A 21,490-nucleotide genomic window follows, 5' to 3' on the forward strand; every position below is an offset into this window, starting at 1 on the left:
TGCGTTCTTAGACCTACAAGCTGTGAAAATGCTGCAGCTGAAGTTTATTAAAAAGCACAGTGATCTAAATAAAATGTAAGAATATATCATCCAATGGAAGAAGTCACTCCACATTTAATGGAATCTGTTGTGTGTATTTCTTTGTGAAATTGTGTGAGTTTGGAAAATTAATGGTAGTTAAGGGGGCTGTAGAGTTTAATTAAATGCAGTAAGTCTGTTTATTTATCAGTTTTTTTTTAATCAAAGAATGAAATGCCTAATCAATTCTGCCTTTCAGAGGAACCTCTGCCAGTAATTAAGAAATATTGTATAGTTCCCGCAGCAAAGGGACTGTTGAATATGAATCAAAGTTGGTATTGATCTGAGGCAGTTTTTAAACATGTGCGAATTTGTGTAAAAGTATTTTAAATGAAGCTGTTTCCTGGGCAGATAGCTGTTCTTTGTACATGTGAATTTGGCTGTGTGATTGAAGCTGGCTTTGGTCTTCACAGCCATAAATGGCTCCCGCAAACACGCCTGAGGTTTTTCTGTGTAATAAATTGAGAACTTCAAAGGCATCTGTGCCTTACTTTGGCAAGCTTTACGCTCCTTATTCTCATTTTGTTGAAACAATTAAAATCCAGACATAACTAAGGTAGTTTTATTGTTATTTTTTTGTCTGCTGGACCATTCGGTAAACAACAGGCTGTATACTTGGATAAGAGCACAGGGTTTTGTATGTCTGTCACATGATCTGGTAGCCATGGCGACATTAACTGGGCGTATACTGGATTAGAGAGTATGACTGGTACTGACCATTGCCCAGTGGTATGTGGCTTTGGTCGGGATGTACCTGACTGTTTGCTGGAGAGACACACCCGAAGGTAACTGCCCCACACGTTCGGAGATGCGGATTCTCCTGCTGGAAGTCCTTGATGTGCTGATGGACGTACCCATGTTTGCAATAGTGTGGTGAACCAGCTCCGTTCCTGTGCGTGGTGTGTAGACTACGGTGGCTGGTTACGTATTTCAGATGAGCTTCAGGAACTTCCTGCTGTTAGTTCCATACTATGTCATGGTTGGTCATAGGTATGGAGTAGAGTCGGGGTCTGCCTGTGATATGCTGGGTCAGATTCCTTGCCATATACATGTGATCTTACTAATGGCCGCCTCATATGTGCGACATGACATTTCCTGTGGCCTGCCAGTACGTGCAAAGTCAGGATTTGTTCTCCAAGGTGTATGAATAATCCTGTTTTGTTTTAGCTCAGCAGTGATTAATCAGATACTAATTGGACAGTTTGAGAATGAGCTCTACTGAACTGGGAGGTTTGTCAGCATGTAGGGAACATCTGCAGAGCCAGCGTGAGCACGTTTGCGTTTGTATGAGTCAGCGTCCGCTCTGTTGTCGGTAGGTATGTCTGTGTGTCCGTGATGTATGTCTGATTGTGTGCTGCTTGTACGTGTGAACGTGCATGGAATCCTCTATGCATTTCTGCATTTGTGTCCAGGGGCGTAAAATGAGCTGTGTTTGTGAGCATAACAGTGAAAACTGTCTGCAGGTCAGCCTCTCGGGGGGTGATGCGGCGGGGGGGGGTGGTGGGAATGGGCTCACAGCAGTGAAAGGGTGAAATGTGTGCCTAGTTGCCATGGCACCCACAGAAGCCCCCCTCCCCACTGGCTCCATGGGACAGTGCCTGGGTGAAAAATGTTGCCCGTTTTGCTCAACTGACTGCAGCTGATAGTGGGAAGCCAAGGTCTTAATAATAAGGCAGCCCACCAGACTAACACACAGGAGCAGCCTGGTTAATGGAGAAGCGGTGCGCTTCCATTAACCGGCCTGCTAATGAAAGAATCATTCAGCCGCAGTAGCACTGGGGCTCTGTGCTGATGTGAGCTTCTATAGCTGTGTGCGATTTGGGTCGTACCTTTGGTTCTGAGAATACCTGGTGGTGATGGTGATGTCAGCTTCAGCCCTTCAGAATGACAGATCTGTGGCCGATGCTGCCTAGTCTGTCTTTACAGTGCAGTGCTTCCTCAGTCATTCTTCTGTTCAGCAAGGGATAATTGGTACTGCAGTTCAGTTCATGCAAACCCCTTTAGAATAAGAAAGTTACCAGCCTTGTGTTGAGTCATGGAGGATGAGAAATCGACTGTCTCTTACGTAGATGGTGCTCTGTAGACTTTTCTTATGTGGCACCTTGTGGTTCTGTTTGAGGATGAATTGGACAGGCCAGTGCATCTGGGTCCTGCAGACAGTTGTTCAGCTGCTGGAGATCATGAGTGTTGACTGCAGGCGTGGCTAATCTATCACAGAACCCTCTGAGTTTCAGATCTCTACTTCTAACTGTCTTCTGGGAAATAACAATGTGATTACCTACAGATTGCTTTAAAGGGGCAAGGGACAGGGGTATTAGGGTAACAGCAGGCATTTTTCCCTGTTGGTACAAATGGATTTTGCATTTAATATCTCAACTTTCTGATGAATTCACACCATCCTCTCCCTGCTTTCCCCCACAGCAATCCCTTGAAGTGTGTAGCTAACCAGTTGTCCGTCTTTAGCATTTCATTGGTCAAAATCACCAATGTTGTGACACACATTTTTGTCCCCTAATGGCGGAGCGCAGTCTCATCGAATGGGTGACGCTAACTGCCCATAAGTCAGATGGCATTTGACATTTGAAGTGAGAGAATTCTTCTAGGGTGAAAAGGACACTGTCTGAGCAATATGAATGACCGGGTCAACCAGACATCATGCCCAGAGCGCGGTTCAGCCCCAGGGATGGGATGCTTCCAGGACAACGGATTAACTGCACCATGGAGATAATGAATCACCCAGCAGGGGGTTCATCACACTGACACACGCATACATGGACTAACCCCAACCACGGTCTACCGCAGCTCAGTAAAGTGCCGGTAACATGGCTTAGGCAACAAAAAGCACATGTAGCACTGGGCTGTGCACAGTCTGCGCTTGCGAGGTCGGCAGAGCAGTGTGTCTCCAGCAGAGAAGACCTCCGCTTCACACCGTCACCACGGAGATCCAGGCCTGGACTCCTGCGGGCGGATTATCCCTGTGGAGAGCGGGACAGAGGGAACGAGGGAGGAAGTGAGCGAAAGGGGGAAGGTTAAAGGGAAGAGGAGAGAGGGGCAGGTGGAGGAGTGAAACGTCAGGCTACCACCCGCATTAGGGACGATCCGAGGGGCCCCGCGGTCGAGCTTTTAGAGGCTGCCTGCTTGCGTCTGCTGGGAAGAGAAGAATCCGGATCAGCTTTATCAACTTACGAACTTTCAGAGATACGAATGTTTATACATGCAAGGAACTGTCTTTTTTTTCCATCGGTCTCTGTACTTACACAGCACAGACATACAGCAAAAAACACGACTGCAAAAAACAAACAGTTAGATACAGTATTATGCAAAGGAGCATAGAGCAAGGATGCCGGATGAGGTACAATGGACGCTTGGTGATAGCAGGTCTATTGCTCAAGAATTGTCCTTCAGAGTCATGGCCTGTAGACAGACGCTGTTGATGTGTCTGGTTGTTTTGGCGTACAGTGCTCTGTAGCGCCCCCCAGAGGGAAGGAGTTTGAACTGGAAGGTCTAAACAAAGGGGGTAAGACTGGGAAAGGAGCCCCTGGGCTGGGAGTCATGGCTGAAATTATGCATTCTACAGCATTTGTATTAGAAAGGCATCAAAGACCCCCCCACGTCCACCCCCTGTCTCCTCCCCATGCTGCCGTCTCTCTGTGCCTCTCCCTAGCTCTCCATTGAATTCCCGCTACTTAATGAATTGGGGAAAGGTGCCATTGTGTGACGACCTTGATAAAGGCAGGATGGAGTTAAAATGGTCTATGTGAGGTAGGTTTGTCTCTGGAAACTGGCAGTTAAATTTCTCCCTCTGCAGCGATCTTGAGAGGACACAGAGAGGGACATGAAGGAGACAGCGGGGTGGCTCTTGGGGGTAATGCGAAGGTCGGCACACAGTGTCCGTGGAGGTCTGTCCCAGGTGCACGGTTTTGTCTTGTTTAAAGCAGCCCCCCCGTGGTTCAGCCTACCTGGCTGCAGAGAATAACAAGCAGAGCCCTGGTTTTTTGTGTGAGCAGACGTGATTTACTACCCCAGTTCCTCACAGTGCAGGCTTGTAAATTGATGCTGTCATAATCATCATAGTGTTATGAAAAGTGCTATAATAGGTAACACAATAACTGCACCTTCATAATGCCTTTATGATGCAGTCCTCACTGCGAAGAAGCCAGCAGTGTACTGTCATAATATATTAATAGAACATTCATAAACAGCATGTGTGTATACCATAACGTCATGATGTACAGCTTTAATATACATGAATAACAACTCACCTGCTTCTTATGAATGCATCATGAAGGTGCATTGAATGTGTGTGTGTGTGTGTCATATTATATCTTATTATCCAAAGTATAAATTAGAGGATAGAAAGTAAGTCAAATATATTTTGTACTTCATTGTAATAATGACAGAATCTTCTACTTGCAAACCTGCTAAGGGGAGGAGGGTGAACATTTATTTACTGTGGGAGGAGTTTTTTGGGTTGGGGTAAGTGTGGGTGCAGTTTTTGTGGTTGGGGTAAGTGTGAGAGGAGGTTTGGGGTTGGTGTTGGTGTGGGGGGAGTTTTTGTAAGTTGGTGTTAGTGTGGGAGAATTTTTGTAGGATAGTGTAAGTGTGGGATAAGTTTTGTAGGATGGTGTAAGTGTTGGAGGAGTTTTTGTAGGATGGTGTAAGTGTGGGATTAGTTTTGTAGGATGGTGCAAGTGTTGGAGGAGTTTTTGTAGGATGGTGTAAGTGTTGGAGGAGTTTTTGTAGGATGGTGTAAGTGTTGTTTTTGGGTTGGTGTTTATTCTTTTCAATATGTAATTTCTAAAAATAATGATATTTTATTGATACTATGGATGTTATATTTTTCATTAAGTGAACACAGTCTAACAGATTACACACCTTATTGTTTTACTATTTATATATATTTTATTATTATTTTATTTATTATAACGCTAAGTAATCTTAATTTTGTCCAGTCTATTTCAATTTATATTTTTTAAATGACATTTAGTATTCTTGCAATTATTCATGCAAATTTTCATGCAAATGTTCATTTGTTAAAATCTACTTTCCACACCTTGGCAATATTTACTTCATGTTTTTCATGCCAGTAAACCACTTTGAATTGAGAAAGCGAGGGGGGGTGAATCTGGGCAATAATGAAAGTGTTTAAATGAGGAGGAACAGGTTGTTTCACAGATGGCCAGTCAGGAAAACCAACTGGTCATTTCCATACTGCAAACTGGTCCTGCTGGCCCTGTGATGGCTCATAGTTATGATGAGCTGGCTGTGGTGTTACGGGATTGTCCTGCGTCCACACGACCCACTGTCCTTCACTCAAATGACCCCCCTGTCCCTCATCCAAACAGCCCATTGTCCCTTTTCCTAATGACCCTCTGTCCCTCTTCCAAGCAGCCCACTGTCCCTCATCCAAATGACTCACTGTCCCTCATGCAAACTACCCACCTTCCCTTTTCCAAATGACCCACTGTCCCTCATCCAAATCACCCAGTGTCCCTCATCCAAATGACCCACTGATCCTCATCCAAATGACCCACTAACCCTCATCCAAATGACCCACTGGCCCTCGTCCAAATGACCCACTGTCCCTCATCCAAATCACCCATTGTCCCTCATCTAAATGACCCACTGTCCCTCTTCCTAATGACCCACTGACCCTCGTTCAAATGACCCATTGTCCCTCATCCAAATGACTCATTGTCCCTTATCCAAATCACCCACTGACCCTCGTTCAAATGACCCATTGTCCCTCATCCAAATGACTCATTGTCCCTCATCCAAATCACCCACTGACCCTCATCCAAATCACTCACTGTCTCTCTTCCAAATGACTCAGTCCCTTATCCAAATCACCCACTGACCCTCGTTCAAATGACCCACTTTCCCTCATACAAAAGACCCACTGTCCCTCATCCAAATGCTACACTGTCTCTCTTCCAAATGACGGATTGTCCCTCATTCAAAGAACACACTGTCCCTTTTCCAAACAACCCGCTGTCCTTCATCTAAATGGTCCACTGTCCCTTTTCCAGACAGTCCACTGTCCCTCATCCAGACAGCTTTCTGTCCCTCATCCAAATATCCTACAGTCTCTCAAGCAAACTACCCACTGTCACTCCTCCGTACGGTCCAGTGTCCCACCTCCAAATAGCTCTTTATATAAGCTGATGCATCAAACACATGCCCGAACAGTCAGGAAGTCCTTATTTCACTGCATAAGCATGTGGGATGATGCCAGGACTGCACGTGGCATCACAGCGCACTTACACACAGACGATTTTAAAAACTTTTAGAAATAGCTCAGCAGTAAATAATTCCCTCCCCTCTTAAATAGCTCTGCTTCATAGAGTATGTCATTAATATGGATACATGAATAGCTAAATACATTCAACAAATTATTTTTCTACAAAACAGTAGAAATGTAGTAGGAGTCCAGGTGGGGGAATCCATCAGTACCTGTCTGATTAATTAGCGTATCTCTGAGCATCGGGCGGTTCCTTACTGCCGTGGTCGGGCCCCACTGCCTGTGCATCCGTCTGTTATTCTGAACTGAGATGCAGCACTGACGGAAAGTCTCAGGACGCTTACTTAATTCTATAAAAATGTTGCAAATTTATTGGTTTCATAACACAAGTCCATTGACAAGCTATGTGTAACATATCTGCACATATCTTAGGCACAGACATTTTATTAAGTGTCATACTTTTTCATGACTGACTCATTCAGTTCAGTTCATGCCATTTTTATATGAATTGCAATTGTGATCACTGGCTCCCTAATGGACACTAAAGACAAGTGTTGGTGTTGTATGTTATTGCAAAAGTGTTAATAATTAAAAATCTCTCAGTGACCCTACTTGTCAATAAACTTTTTAACAAAGAACATCTCCTTTAGAACTATAATTTGGGTTTCAATTTATTACTACTGTGAAATAAATGTTTTACTTAGAACTACTGTTTTTTTCTAATGTGATATATATACAGAAGCTCCTCTACTTACGAACTTTCAACTTACGAACTTTCAGACATACGACTGAAGAGGACTGTTAATCCACATTGTGTTCACTGGGCTCCCGTTTCCTGTCTGCAGCATAAATTTTTTTTCTTTGCTCCAATTCCGCCCGGTACGACTTCAGGCCGCTACTCCCGCCGCGCAGCAGCGTAGCGTGCGTACTCCCAGCATCCTAGTTCTTTGTACTTGCGTATACCCTTAAAATGATGTTGAATAATGACTTACGAACATTTCAAGTTCCTAACGGCCGTTCAAAACGTATCTCGTTCGTACAGAAAATGGAGGAGCGTCTGTATATATATATTTGGTAAAAGAATAAAGCAATGTTTTTTGTTATAAGACCAATAAATTTGCAATATTTTGACTGAATTAAGCCAGTGACCCAAGACTTTCTGTGAGCACTGCATGTGGGTACTTCTTGGGGGGGCGGGGTTTACCTTGTGACCTGGGTTATCCATGTGACCTCACTGTTGTTTTCCCCCCCACAGCTTTAGTGTGAACCCCCAGTGCCCCCCCCCCCCCCCCCCCAGCATCTGTCTCTTGTTTACTCTCCGTATCGCGTTGTGTGACTCCAGTGTTGGATCCTGCCCCTTCCGGCGCAGAAACATCCATTCCCTGCTGAGTCCCGTGTCACATGCTTCCCACAATCTGTGCGTGTGAACCGATGCATGTTTGTGTGCATGTTTGTGTGCATGTGTGTGTGGACAGGCTGGCACTGAGCACACGTGTCCGTCTCTGTGCCCGTGCAGATCGTGCAGATCGCACAGGCCCTGTGCAGAGTGATGCCAGCACTGTGAGCGCCATGCAAGTCACATGGTCTGGTACCGTGACGTTGGTCGTCGTCGCCCTCCTGGGAGCCGTCCAATCACAACGACTGGAGGACCCCATCACCATAGGTAAGTTCTGGAACTTTCTGTTGAGCTTAGAAGGGTGTACATGATGACCCTGAGCCGTCTATTCAAGGAAGACGCCTCAAATGGATTTCCACACACTCATGTCAGATGCCTTCAGGTGCTTCTTTTATGAAAGGTGGTATATAACAAATAACTGGATTGAATCTCACACGACAGTGGATGTACCTGTTCTGTATCCTGTGTTCTCGTCCCTGCCAGGGCCAGATCTATGGTGTGGCCTCAAGTCAACATGTGACCACCCCTGTAGGCACCCCACATCATTATAATAATAAAGAGGAAATTAAATTTGGATTATCTTATTTTCTAAGTGGAACCATAGAAGTCTTGGTGCTCGGTGCCCCCCCCCCCCCCCATAATCATAACCGGCCCCTGAGGGCCACTGCATTCAAAATTTTCTGTAGCCATTACAGCACCCCCCCACCCAAAAAAAAAATGGCATGCCACATTAACACAAGTAAGGCAGTAATACACGATAATCCCACAATTATCACAGAGGCTCACATGCCTGTTGAGAGAAAAACATTAATACAGCATAGATTATCTGCAGTGGAGCATATTTAAGGAGAAGAAAACATTTAAAAATTAAGTTATAACAACCTCTGGCATCACCAGGCTTCTGTGGATTGACATTTTCTGGGTTTTGCGGGAAATATCACAGGCTCCTCAAACTGCCCCCGTGGGTTAACTGAGCTGTGATATGGAAGAATAACGAGGGCAGGCAGGGGCGTGGCTAAATTCCCTCTTGTCCAATTAGAAAGAGCTCAGCAGTAAATAATTCCCTCCCCTCTTAAATAGCTCTGCTTCATAGAGTATGTCATTAATATGGATACATGAGTAGCTAAATACATTCAACAACAAAAAAAATCATGTAGTTCAAAAAGCATGTGAGTCGCATAAAGAGACAGAGAGAAAGTATGACCCAGCCCAGAGTAAGAGCTGGTGTCAGAACCGGGGGGCTCAGGGATCTGCTAGTGACTCCACCCCTTACGTCCCTTTTTCCGGGTCACTGGTCTGTGGCTGGAGACACAGGGCCAGCCGGAGGGAGAGGGCTTAACGAACTTAATGACCTGTCAGTTCACCTGACGAGTGTTGGGGGGGGGGGTTTATTAAGCGGGCCTCATAAATTGAGAGTGAAGCAGTGATTTCTATTATAACAGGCTGTCAGCCTGGATTTCCCATGTTAATTAGGAATTATTGCTATAACGGTATTAAAAGAGAGAATTAGAATGAGTCTGCCTGCCAACATACCCCACTCCCCAGACAATAGCAGGAAGCCATAATGGTTTTGGTACTGAGGGATTATTTCAGGTTTATTTTAACGCCCCCCGCCTGGTTCAGGCGTGTGCAGCATCGCTACCCAGAGGATGACTTTCTCACCATGGCAACACACCATTACTGCAGCAAGCTGCATCACATGCTTCTGGAGCGCGGGGCCCGGACACGTGTGTCAGGGCCATCATCATCATCGGCACGTTGCGTGACAGAAGACGGCGCGAGGATACGCTTGCTCATTTGAGCCAACCCCCCCACGAGCCGTGCGGTTATCAGTGACGATCCCCTGGACGATGCCCTGGTCGAAAGTATGACAGCCCCGCGGGTTCCGACCAATTGGCTCACGTGGAGCCAGCGTGCGGCATGAGGACATGCGAGTCGTCGGCTCGGAATCTGTGTTTCGTGCAGGAGGGCAATCTGTTACCTCATTATGTGCTCAGCGGCGATGTCTGTCTGTCACCGTTGCCGTGACGATCAGGCCTGTTCTGGCTTCTCCGCTGTAGGACCCGGTGAGGGTTCGCCAGGACACCCCTACTCATTTGGGCCAGGGTTGGGCAATATGACAAAAAAATAATTCCCAGTTTTATGGACGATTCAGGATTTTTGATGGTTTTGTTTGTCTTAAAACCAACTGATACAGTTATTGGATGTATCAGAACTGGAAAAAACCTGTACTGAGAAGAGACTCCTGACTGTAATCAGATGGATGGATGGATGGGTGGATGGATGGATAGATAGATAGGTAGATAGATAGATTAGTAATTACCTCAAAATAGGGCAAGGACTCACTTTTTAAAATACACTGTAACACCGGAGTGGCTAATGTTAGCTGCCCTCAATGTTAGCGTGACTTCGGGCTGTAGGACGACCACCTGTATTTCCATCCTCTATTTTGACACATGGCTTCCATTCCTCTGCTGTTCCACTCGCAAGTGCTGGAGGAAATTTTTCCCGCTGCCAATTTTAGTTTTTATGGCTTTGGTCAGTGTCGGGCCTTTAGAGCCCCAACCAATTCTGTATGACTGAAGTGACATCACCACCTTTTTTGTTACACGTTTATCCAGATGAGAGGTACTGCCTGTCTTCATCTTGGATTTTTTTTACCTGGTTTGTTGTGCAGGTTATTGGGGGCAGTGCATAGAACATAGGGGCTGTCTGTCCTGCTGCCGGTCTGACTGGATTCTTTCTGCAGAGGCCCTCCCTCTGTCTGCACTCTGACTTTGGGATACATCCCAGCCCTGAGGCTGGCAGCTAAGCTCATGGTCCATGCGACAGTCACTTAATTACCGTGAGGGGCAGAAGAGCCCCCACCCCAACCACCGCCTGCGCCCTTCCCCAGGGCTCAGATTAATGAGGATGCTGGCCGGGCCTGGGTCTATATGCGACTGGGTGTAATATTTATATCTGTGTGTACTCTCGGTCTCTTCATGTACGTGTATCAGTATTTTGAACTATGTGTAATAGTGCATGTGTTCCTCGGCCCCCCTGTGACCATGTATAACCCGATTGCCCTCTGTGAATTGATTCCCCTGTCAGCTCTGTCCTCACATGGAGGAGATTCTGTTTGCAGACTTTCACATGCATAATGAGCTATTTCAAATCAATTAGCCACAATTAGCCACAGTAATGGCGAACGCTAGCAGCCCCGTGCCTCTGCACCTCCTAAGAATTCACTTCTCGGCGATTTACTATGCAAGATGAAAAACATATTTCCTGTAATAACATATGCAATAACAGTGCAAAGTAGTAGCATTCAATATTTATTTATATTAGATAAGAACGTGTATGTACACGCCTTTGAAGACTGTATCTTAAAACAAATGTGGCACATTTCCTCCCTCCCTCCCCCTCCCTGCATCTATTTCTTCAGCTACACAGCCCCCCCCCTCCCACTCCCACCCCCCAACTTGCTGTATGAAATATTGATGCTCGTGCGAGCGTGTGTGTGTGTCTGTCTGTCTGTGTGTGTTGGTAGGTAATGAGCAACAGTGAGGTTGGCCTGGCCGGCAACCCATAATTTCTAAGTGAGAGGCAGAGACAGACAAGGAGATGGAGAGAGAGAGAGAGAGAGGCAGAGACGGAGAGAGAGACAGAGAGAGAGACAGAGATGGAGACGGAGAGAGAGAGAGAGAGACAGAGAGAGAGACAGAGAGAGAGAGAGAGACAGAGACGGAGAGAGAGACAGACACAGAGAGAGAGACAGAGATAGAGACGGAGAGAGACAGAGAGAGAGACAGAGATGGAGACGGAGAGAGAGAGAGAGAGAGAGAGATGGAGAGAGAGACAGAGAGAGAGAGAGAGACAGAGACGGAGAGAGAGACAGACACAGAGAGAGAGACAGAGATGGAGATGGAGAGAGACAGAGAGAGAGACAGAGATGGAGACAGAGAGAGAGAGAGAGAGACAGAGAGAGAGACAGAGATGGAGAGAGAGACAGAGAGAGAGACAGACGGAGAGGGAGACGGAGAGAGAGAGAGATGGAGACGGAGAGAGAGACAGACAGAGAGAGAGAGACAGAGATGGAGACGGAGAGAGAGAGAGAGAGAGAGACAGAGAGACAGAGAGAGAGACAGAGATGGAGACGGAGAGAGAGACAGACACAGAGAGAGAGAGAGAGATGGAGAGAGAGAGAGACAGAGAGAGAGACAGACACAGAGAGAGAGACAGAGAGAGAGACAGAGAGAGAGACAGAGATGGAGACGGAGAGAGAGACAGACACAGAGAGACAGACACAGAGAGAGAGACAGACAGACACAGAGAGACAGAGATGGAGACGGAGAGAGAGAGAGACAGAGAGAGAGAGAGAGACAGAGAGAGAGACAGAGATGGAGACGGAGAGAGAGAGAGAGAGAGAGAGACAGAGAGAGAGACAGAGATGGAGACGGAGAGAGAGACAAACACAAAGAGAGAGAGAGAGAGATGGAGACAGAGAGAGAGACAGACACAGAGAGAGAGACAGAGAGAGAGACAGAGATGGAGATGGAGAGAGAGATAGACACAGAGAGAGAGAAAGACATGGAGACGGAGAGAGAGACAGACAGACACAGAGAGACAGAGATGGAGACAGAGAGAGAGAGACAGAGAGAGAGACAGAGATGGAGACAGAGAGAGAGACAGACACAGAGAGAGAGACAGAGATGGAGACAGAGAGAGAGAGAGACAGAGATGGAGACAGAGATGGAGATAGAGAGAGAGAGACAGAGAGAGAGAGACACAGAGAGACAGATACAGAGAGAGAGACAGAGATGGAGACGGAGAGAGAGACAGAGATGGAGACGGAGAGAGAGACAGACAGAGAGAAAGACAGAGACGCAGAGAGTGAGAGTCAACAGAGGAAGTGAAGGCTTTTCGAAAGAAAAATCACCGGCATGATTCCCACCTGAGTGCTTCATTCTTCCCGTTACTGTCTTCATTTGGAGAAGCACTGTTACCTTCTGGAATTCCCATGTCTGTCCTGTTGCGTCTCTTTTTCTCCCCATCAGCTTCTCCATCTCCCTGTCTTCCCAGTGCCAGTCTCCCCTGTAGAGTCTCCTCTTCTCTGGGAATGTGAGGACACCCCCCCTCCAACTGATTCAAAGACATTGTCCTCCCCTTTGTCCTGCCATTAGCTTGGGCTGCCATCCCAGGACGTACGAGTTTGATGTGGACAAACACACTGCTACACACTTTTCACAAGCACATTCCAGCATCCATAAACCGAGATACATAAAGCAACGTGCCCCCCGCCATCCTCATTATATGACTCTGACTGACCACTGGGAGCCAAAGGATGTTGGGGGAGGAGGGGGACCCGCTGAAGGCTGGACATTGATTGGCTGATTGACCAGCACTGGTTTGATCTTCCTGGATCAGCATTAGGTGGCAAAGGAAGGTGTGTGGCTTAGCAACCCTAACGATCAAACTGAGCGCAGCGCACCTGGTCACATGTCTCAGTCTGCCTTAACGGACATGACAGCACAACTTCTGTACACACACACACACACACATACACACACACACACACACAATGCACGCATACACACACAGTTCTCACATACACACATACAACACACACACAAACAATACATACAACCTACAATACATGAATACATACATACAACGCACATGCAATGCACACACAAAACACACATACTACACACAATACATTCACACAGAACACAAATACACACACTGTACATACAATACACACATACAACTTGGTACACACAGTCACTGACACGCACAATACCTGTACACACACACCTGCAATTGTGTACACTGCCCCCGCCCCCAGCATAATGACCCTAAATAAGTCCACCCTCGCAGTTCCAGCACAGCACACTTCGCATCACCTGCCTGCACACTCTCTGATTGATTCCTTCCTCTCTCCAGTGGTGAGTGTAACAGCCCCCACATTGATTACCCATCCGTTACCTCGCTTCCCAGTACCTGCTCTGTGGAGAATTGGGCTTGTCCATGTCAGTGATTAGCCGGCAACTTGGGATTTGGGATTTCGAGGGTCTCCACTTCTTCCTGTGTGAATCCCACTGCACTATTTTCACGCGACGTAGACGTTAAAAAGCCCAGATTACCAGCATGGGGGGTGGTTGCCTGTCCCAAATGGCCCCCTGAAGTCGTAAGCAAGACTTCTTTTCCACAAAGGGTATGTTCCGGGCTGAGATAAACCAATCAGCATGCCAATTGGGCCCCAACCCCCTCTATAACTCCATCGATGGGTCTTGTGGCAGGACAGGTTCCCACTGAGGTGACCTCTGACCTTTGGCACTTAGGGGTTGGAAGCAGAAGGAGATGGAGAAAAGCCAGTGGGAGGGAGATGAAGTTTGGAGATGATGGCATGGAAATGAGAGAAAAGGGAAATGGCAAATGTTTGGAAATAGAGCATTTTGTCTGTCATGCTGCTGGTGATATTGCACCTCATCCTATCGTCTTCTCCTTTCTCATTACTGAATTCAATCGTTTCTCAGCCTGCGTCAAGCAGACGGCCCTCGCTGATGTCGGCGTGTATTTCGTTTGCGAGGTGGGTGACGGATGGCTGCGACGGACGGTTTCCTCTGAGCATGGCAAGGCCTCAGTGTCAGATGGCAGAGAAGCTGAAGCCAGTCGGTGTTTGGCTGAGTGTTCGGCCAGTCGGTGTTTGAGCCAGTCGGTGTTTGAGCCAGTCGGTGTTTGGCTGAGTGTTCGGCCAGTCGGTGTTTGAGCCAGTCGGTGTTTGAGCCAGTCGGTGTTTGGCTGAGTGTTCGGCCAGTCGGCGTTTGAGCCAGTCGGTGTTTGAGCCAGTCAGTGTTTGGCTGAGTGTTCGGCCAGTCGGTGTTTGAGCCAGTTGGTGTTTGAGCCAGTCGGTGTTTGAGCCAGTCGGTGTTTTGCTGGGTGTTCGGCCAGTCGGTGTTTGAGCCAGTCGGTGTTTGAGCCAGTCGGTGTTTGAGCCAGTTGGTGTTTGGGCCAGTCAGGGTTTGGCTGAGTGTTCGGCCAGTTGGTGTTTGAGCCAGTCAGTGTTTGAGCCAGTTGGTGTTTGGCTGAGTGTTCGGCCAGTCGTGTTTGAGCCAGTCGGTGTTTGAGCCAGTCGGTGTTTGGCTGAGTGTTTGAGCCAGTCGGTGTTTGAGCCAGTCGGTGTTTGGGCCAGTCGGTGTTTGGCTGAGTGTTCGGCCAGTTGGTGTTTGAGCCAGTCGGTGTTTGAGCCAGTTGGTGTTTGGCTGGGTGTTCAGCCAGTCGGTGTTTGAGCCAGTTGGTGTTTGAGCCAGTCGGTGTTTGAGCCAGTCGGTGTTTGAGCCAGTCGGTGTTTTGCTGGGTGTTCGGCCAGTTGGTGTTTGAGCCAGTCGGTGTTTGAGCCAGTCGGTGTTTGAGCCAGTTGGTGTTTGGGCCAGTCAGGGTTTGGCTGAGTGTTCGGCCAGTTGGTGTTTGAGCCAGTCAGTGTTTGAGCCAGTTGGTGTTTGGCTGAGTGTTCGGCCAGTCGTGTTTGAGCCAGTCGGTGTTTGAGCCAGTCGGTGTTTGGCTGAGTGTTTGAGCCAGTCGGTGTTTGAGCCAGTCGGTGTTTGGGCCAGTCGGTGTTTGGCTGAGTGTTCGGCCAGTTGGTGTTTGAGCCAGTCGGTGTTTGAGCCAGTTGGTGTTTGGCTGGGTGTTCAGCCAGTCGGTGTTTGAGCCAGTCGGTGTTTGGCTGAGTGTTTGAGCCAGTCGGTGTTTGAGCCAGTTGGTGTTTAGCTGAGTGTTTGGCCAGTTGGTGTTTGAGCCAGTCGGTGTTTGGCTGAGTGTTCGGCCAGTCGGTGTTTGGCTGAGTGTTTGGCCAGTCGGTGTTTGAGCCAGTCGGTGTTTGGCTGAGTGTTCGGCCAGTTGGTGTTTCAGCCAGTCGGTGTTTGGCTGATTGTTCGGCCAGTTGGTGTTTGAGCCAGTCGGTGTTTGGCTGAGTGTTCGGCCAGTCGGTGTTTGGCTGAGTGTTTGGCCAGTTGGTGTTTGAGCCAGTCGGTGTTTGGCTGAGTGTTCGGCCAGTCGGTGTTTGGCTGAGTGTTTGGCCAGTTGGTGTTTGAGCCAGTCGGTGTTTGGCTGAGTGTTCGGCCAGTCGGTGTTTGGCTGAGTGTTCGGCCAGACGGTGTTTGAGCCAGTTGGTGTTTGGCTGAGAGTTCTTCCAGTTGGTGTTTGGCTGAATGTTCGGCCAGTCGGTGTTTGGCTGAATGTTCGGCCAGTCGGTGTTTGAGCCAGTCGGTGTTTGGCTGAGAGTTCGGCCAGTCGATGTTTGGCTGAGTGTTCGGCCAGTCGGTGTTTGAGCCAGTCAGTGTTCGGCCAGTCGGTGTTTGGCTGAATGTTCGGCCAGTCGGTGTTTGAGCCAGTCAGTGTTCGGCCAGTCGGTGTTTGGCTGAATGCTCGGCCAGTCGGTATTTGAGCCAGTCGGTGTTTGGCTGAGTGTTTGGCCAGTCGGTGTTTGGGTGAGTGTTCGGCCAGTTGGTGTTTGGGTGAGTGTTCGGCCAGTTGGTGTTTCAGCCAGTCGGTGTTTGGCTGAGTGTTCGGCCAGTTGGTGTTTGGGTGAGTGTTCGGCCAGTCGGTGTTTGAGCCAGTCGGTGTTTGGCTGTGTGTTCGGCCAGTCGAATATTCAAATGTTAAATGTTGAACCGACAGCTTGGTTTTAATGAGGTAGCATGATAGTTTTGTTTTTTTCTCACACTTTTCTTCCCTATTAGTGTAAAATCCACTGAAAATCAAAATTCAGTTGGCTGGTGGTGCCCTTTCCCGCCCCGCCCCGCCCCACCCCGCCCCGCCCCGCCCTCGGCTAATAAGCTAAAGGAATGAGGCGGGAGTGGCTGGGTGGGGGTGCAGAGCGATCACCTATCCCAGTTGCTGGCCTTAGACTAACCAATTATACTAGGCAGTGCCATGAGGCTGTTCAGCCGTCACGGTGATTTAGTCTCGCGGCCGCCACCGCCGCTCAGTCAGTCTGATTTAGCGCGGCTCCCGCGCAGGCCACTGCGGGCAGCCGCTGCACGTCTGCCAACAGGGGAGCTGCCGCGCGAGTTCACATTGCGTGAAGTAATGCAACCTTAATGAGCGGGGACGGCAATAACGAGCGGGAGCTCTGTGCCATTCCAATGGCGGCGAGGGGCCCCTCCGCGCACCGTTTTCCTGGAACATGAGCGCAGTACGTGCTGCGGCCGTATCCAGAAGGTCGCATTTCTAAATGCGATTCATGCCATACCTGGATCCCGCCAAATCTGAACACTTATCAGTGATAATGAGCCCAGAACCTGGCAGGAAGAGACATGATGAAGATGATGGCAGCGGGGTGTGTGTGTGTGTGTGTGTGTCTGTGTGTGTGTGTGTGTCTGTGTGTGTGTGTCTGTGTGTGTGTGTGTCTGTGTGTGTGTGTCTGTGTGTGTGTATTCTTCCTGATGCACGCGGGGAGGGGGCGGGTCCTATAGCAGTTACACAGGATTTTAAGCTCACATGGAGGTCTGGTAACCATCATCTTACCAGACGGGCTCGCGCACGGCAGCTATCTCGCAGACACGCGTCTCCCATGGCGACGGCGTCCATGGCTCAGAGCCGGGGTGAAAATCAGCCAGGAAGCAGACAGCTCCTGCGAGAAGCCCGTGAACGGTGTCACACGCATGTGCCGTGTGCGTGCTAATTTGCGCCATCTTACAGGTGCTTGTTTCCAAGAGTTTCATGACGGGGTCGAACCAGTGGCATCGTGACACCTGTGTATCTCTGTATGCTGCATTGTGGGCATGTGTGTGTGTGTGTGTGTGTGTGTGTGTGTGTGAGGGAGAGAGAGAGAGTGTATCTGTATGTGACCAAATGTCCCCACAACATGATTAATAAACTCAGTTTTATAAAAATCTATGCAATCAAGAAGCTAAAAAAGTCTTGTATTTTGTTTGGATAGTTATGGTTAAGGTTAGGGCTGGGTGGGGGTTAGGGCTGGGTGGGGGTTACGGCTGTCATTGCTGGGGTTAGAGTCTTTCCCATAGAAATGAATGGACGGTCCCCACAGAGATATAAATACAAATGTGTGTGTGTGTGTGTGTGTGTGTGTGTGTGCGTGGGAATAGTGTGAAAGCATGTGTTGTGGTGCATGCGTCTGTAGCTTTTGTTTGGGATTCCCTGTCTTCTTCGGGAAAAGATTCAGCTGAGACAGCACCTCCTGCAATGCAGACACAGTGCTGGTTCTCTGGTTCCAGAACTAGCTTCCCATGGTAGAACATTAAAGTGGATCATTATAGTCAGTGGGATGTGTATGTGTGTCACATGTGTCAGTGACTGACAGTGCTGGTGTGAGAGAGAGAGTGTCAGTAATGAGAGGGATGCTTGTCGCACACAGAGTGGGCTTCCGATGGGGTTGGGCTGCTCTGAGTGTGTTTACACGTCATTGATTTTTTTGTGTGCTTGAGCATAATTTTACACGTATATAAACAACATGGCTGTCCTGTTCTGTCCTTCCATTGTTTCCCCCCCCAAGCATTTCACTCCCCCTTTTTTGCTCTCATGTTGGTTCCTCCCTGTTCCTCTCCGCTCCTCTTTGTCTCCCACCCTTCGTTTAACGCTAACTTGCTGTCAGATGTGCATGGTGTTGAGGCATCATGGGTGAGGAGCAGTGGTGCATTCTGGGAGAGGCTGTGCGGGGCTCGCCGATCTCCGTGAAGTCAGTCCGCTCTGTGGATCGCTGCGGCAGTGCTCTCTCGCAACTCGCACACCACCTTCCCAAGCTTTCAAAGCAGTAGATCAACTCCCCAGGTCTCAGATGTAACTATAGGTATATATGCCACAGGCTGAGACACAGATGTAGCAGTATTTGGATACCAGTCCCTCACTCTGATGGATTCCTACCTCACCGTCATTCTCAGGACAGTGGTGTGTGAACTAAACCAAATTACAAGCACAAGCGTGCTGGATTCCATCTAAGCTTGCTCCAGGTGCTTCAGACATGGGGTAGTGGGTGGAATTTTGAAGTAGCGGCTTTTGATTGACATATAATGTGTTTCCACCAGCCAATGACGTGTGAGCAGGGACCCACCCGCCATCTGTGCTGTCTCAGCCGACACCCCTGTCTCCCGTTGGCATGACAACGCGTCCCCTCCCCAACCCTGCCGTCCCTGATGGGGCTAATGGTCTGGTGTGCAAATATTCACACACAGACACGCACACACTGCACCCCCCAGGTCTCGCCGTGTCCCTCCAGCAAAAACACACTTTGGAACACACCGCAGTTCAATAAGACCCCCTCATTTACATTGCTTTCCACCAGCTGGCTGTATTCCCTTGTTTCTGATTAAAGGGATTAGAAAATTTTAATTTAACGCTGGATTTGCATACAGCTCTAAGGGATGGCGGGGGGAGGGGGGGTCTCCTGGCTTGCCTCTGCCTCTGTACCTGCTCGCCCACCATTCTCTTTGATCCGGTATTTTGCCGAGGCTGATGTTGTTGTTAAATGCATGGTGCCTGATTGGAACTGCTCCATCTGTCACGGTGATTTTCAGCTTCTCCAAACCAGGTATTACCCACAATGCACCTGGGTCTCACCTGCACAACTGTCACCAGCTCGCCTGCTCCTGGGGTCTGACCCGCATGTGGTTTGGGAGTCCTTCTCGTGTCACCGGTGAATGGAAGAGACGAAGGGCAGTTCCAGCTCGCCTGCTCCTGGGGTCCGACCCGCATGTGGTTTGGGAGTCCTTCTCGTGTCACCGGTGAATGGAGGAGACGAAGGGCAGTTCCAGCTCGCCTGCTCCTGGGGTCCGACCCGCATGTGGTTTGGGAGTCCTTCTCGTGTCACCGGTGAATGGAGGAGACGAAGGGCAGTTCCAGCTCGCCTGCTCCTGGGGTCCGACCCGCATGTGGTTTGGGAGTCCTTCTCGTGTCACCGGTGAATGGAGGAGACGAAGGGCAGTTCCAGCTCGCCTGCTCCTGGGGTCCGACCCGCATGTGGTGTGGGAGTCCCGCTCGTGTCACCGGTGAATGGAGGAGACGAAGGGCAGTTCCAGCTTGCCTGCTCCTGGGGTCCGACCCGCATGTGGTTTGGGAGTCCTTCTCGTGTCACCGGTGAATGGAGGAGACGAAGGGCAGTTCCAGCTCGCCTGCTCCTGGGGTCCGACCCGCATGTGGTGTGGGAGTCCCGCTCGTGTCACCGGTGAATGGAGGAGACGAAGGGCAGTTCCAGCTCGCCTGCTCCTGGGGTCCGACCCGCATGTGATTTGGGAGTCCTTCTCGTGTCACCGGTGAATGGAGGAGACGAAGGGCAGTTCCAGCTCGCCTGCTCCTGGGGTCCGACCCGCATGTGGTTTGGGAGTCCCGCTTGTGTCACCGGTGAATGGAGGAGACGAAGGGCAGTTCCAGCTCGCCTGCTCCTGGGGTCCGACCCGCATGTGGTGTGGGAGTCCCGCTCGTGTCACCGGTGAATGGAGGAGACGAAGGGCAGTTCCAGCTTGCCTGCTCCTGGGGTCCGACCCGCATGTGGTTTGGGAGTCCTTCTCGTGTCACCGGTGAATGGAGGAGACGAAGGGCAGTTCCAGCTCGCCTGCTCCTGGGGTCCGACCCGCATGTGGTTTGGGAGTCCCGCTTGTGTCACCGGTGAATGGAGGAGACGAAGGGCAGTTCCAGCTCGCCTGCTCCTGGGGTCCGACCCGCATGTGGTTTGGGAGTCCTTCTCGTGTCACCGGTGAATGGAGGAGACGAAGGGCAGTTCCAGCTCACCTGCTCCTGGGGTCCGACCCGCATGTGGTTTGGGAGTCCTTCTCGTGTCACCGGTGAATGGAGGAGACAAAGGGCAAAGGGCAGTTCCAGCTCGCCTGCTCCTGGGGTCCGACCCGCATGTGGTTTGGGAGTCCTGCTCGTGTCACCGGTGAATGGAGGAGACAAAGGGCAAAGGGCAGTTCCAGCTCGCCTGCTCCTGTGGTCCGACCCGCATGTGGTTTGGGAGTCCTTCTCGTGTCACCGGTGAATGGAGGAGACGAAGGGCAGTTCCAGCTCGCCTGCTCCTGTGGTCCGACCCGCATGTGGTTTGGGAGTCCTTCTCGGCAGTTCCATCTCGCTGCCTGCTGCTCTATTCCCCAGTGTGACTCAGAGCTGCCTGACTGCAAACGGTTTTTTTTTTTTTAGATAAAAAACCAGCAGTTAAAACCAACTAACCAGAATGGCTGTATGGCTGAGGGGGCTGGCGGTTTCTAAAAGCGTATTCGCATCACCCAGGGACTGTTCAAGGAGAACCTCCAGGCTTCCACAGCCCCATCCTCCCGTCTGGCCGGTATCTGTGAAGACAGAGCCGTGGACGGGAGCCCTGGGGGTTCCTGTGGGGTCCTTGGCGGTGCCCAGGCCCTGCGCTGCGCCTCTTGCTGTTTCACTCAATTAAGTCAAGTCCGGAGACCCTCAGCGGGGAGGGTGCCGTCGTCGGGATCGTTTAGGAAACAAACTGTGTCAATCATTAGCATTTTGTTTCCGACCAGGGACTCTGTAATTAGTCCCATGGAACCTCGGACTGGTGCCCAGCGTGTTGGGCAGCGTGAGGAGGCAGCACCCCCTAGTGGCAGACAGAAGAACATCACTTTTAGAATGGCTGTGAAGTGTTGATTTGAAGCGTACGTGTGTGTATGTGTGACACACTAATTCGTACACAAAGGAGAATACAGATATTATAATTTTATTTAAAAAGAGAAAACATTAACTTACTGAACACATGCTCTCACTTCTTTTTTTGTGGGAAAATTACATCACAAGGCTAGAAAAAAATACATGCTGACACTATT

At 49.4% G+C, this 21,490-nt stretch overlaps 1 protein-coding gene across 1 annotated transcript in view; it reads left to right on the forward strand.

Moving 5' to 3' along the window:
* LOC125727863 (roundabout homolog 1-like) overlaps window positions 1–21,490 on the forward strand; it is a 156,260-nt gene that overhangs the window by 31,532 nt on the left and 103,238 nt on the right. The window contains 1 exon segment of the mRNA XM_049004840.1: window positions 7,836–7,982. Within this exon segment, the coding sequence (XP_048860797.1) occupies window positions 7,900–7,982 (83 nt within the window). The 5' untranslated portion in view covers window positions 7,836–7,899.

Source organism: Brienomyrus brachyistius, unplaced genomic scaffold (genome assembly GCF_023856365.1).
Source record: "Brienomyrus brachyistius isolate T26 unplaced genomic scaffold, BBRACH_0.4 scaffold123, whole genome shotgun sequence".
Lineage (NCBI taxonomy): Eukaryota > Metazoa > Chordata > Actinopteri > Osteoglossiformes > Mormyridae > Brienomyrus > Brienomyrus brachyistius.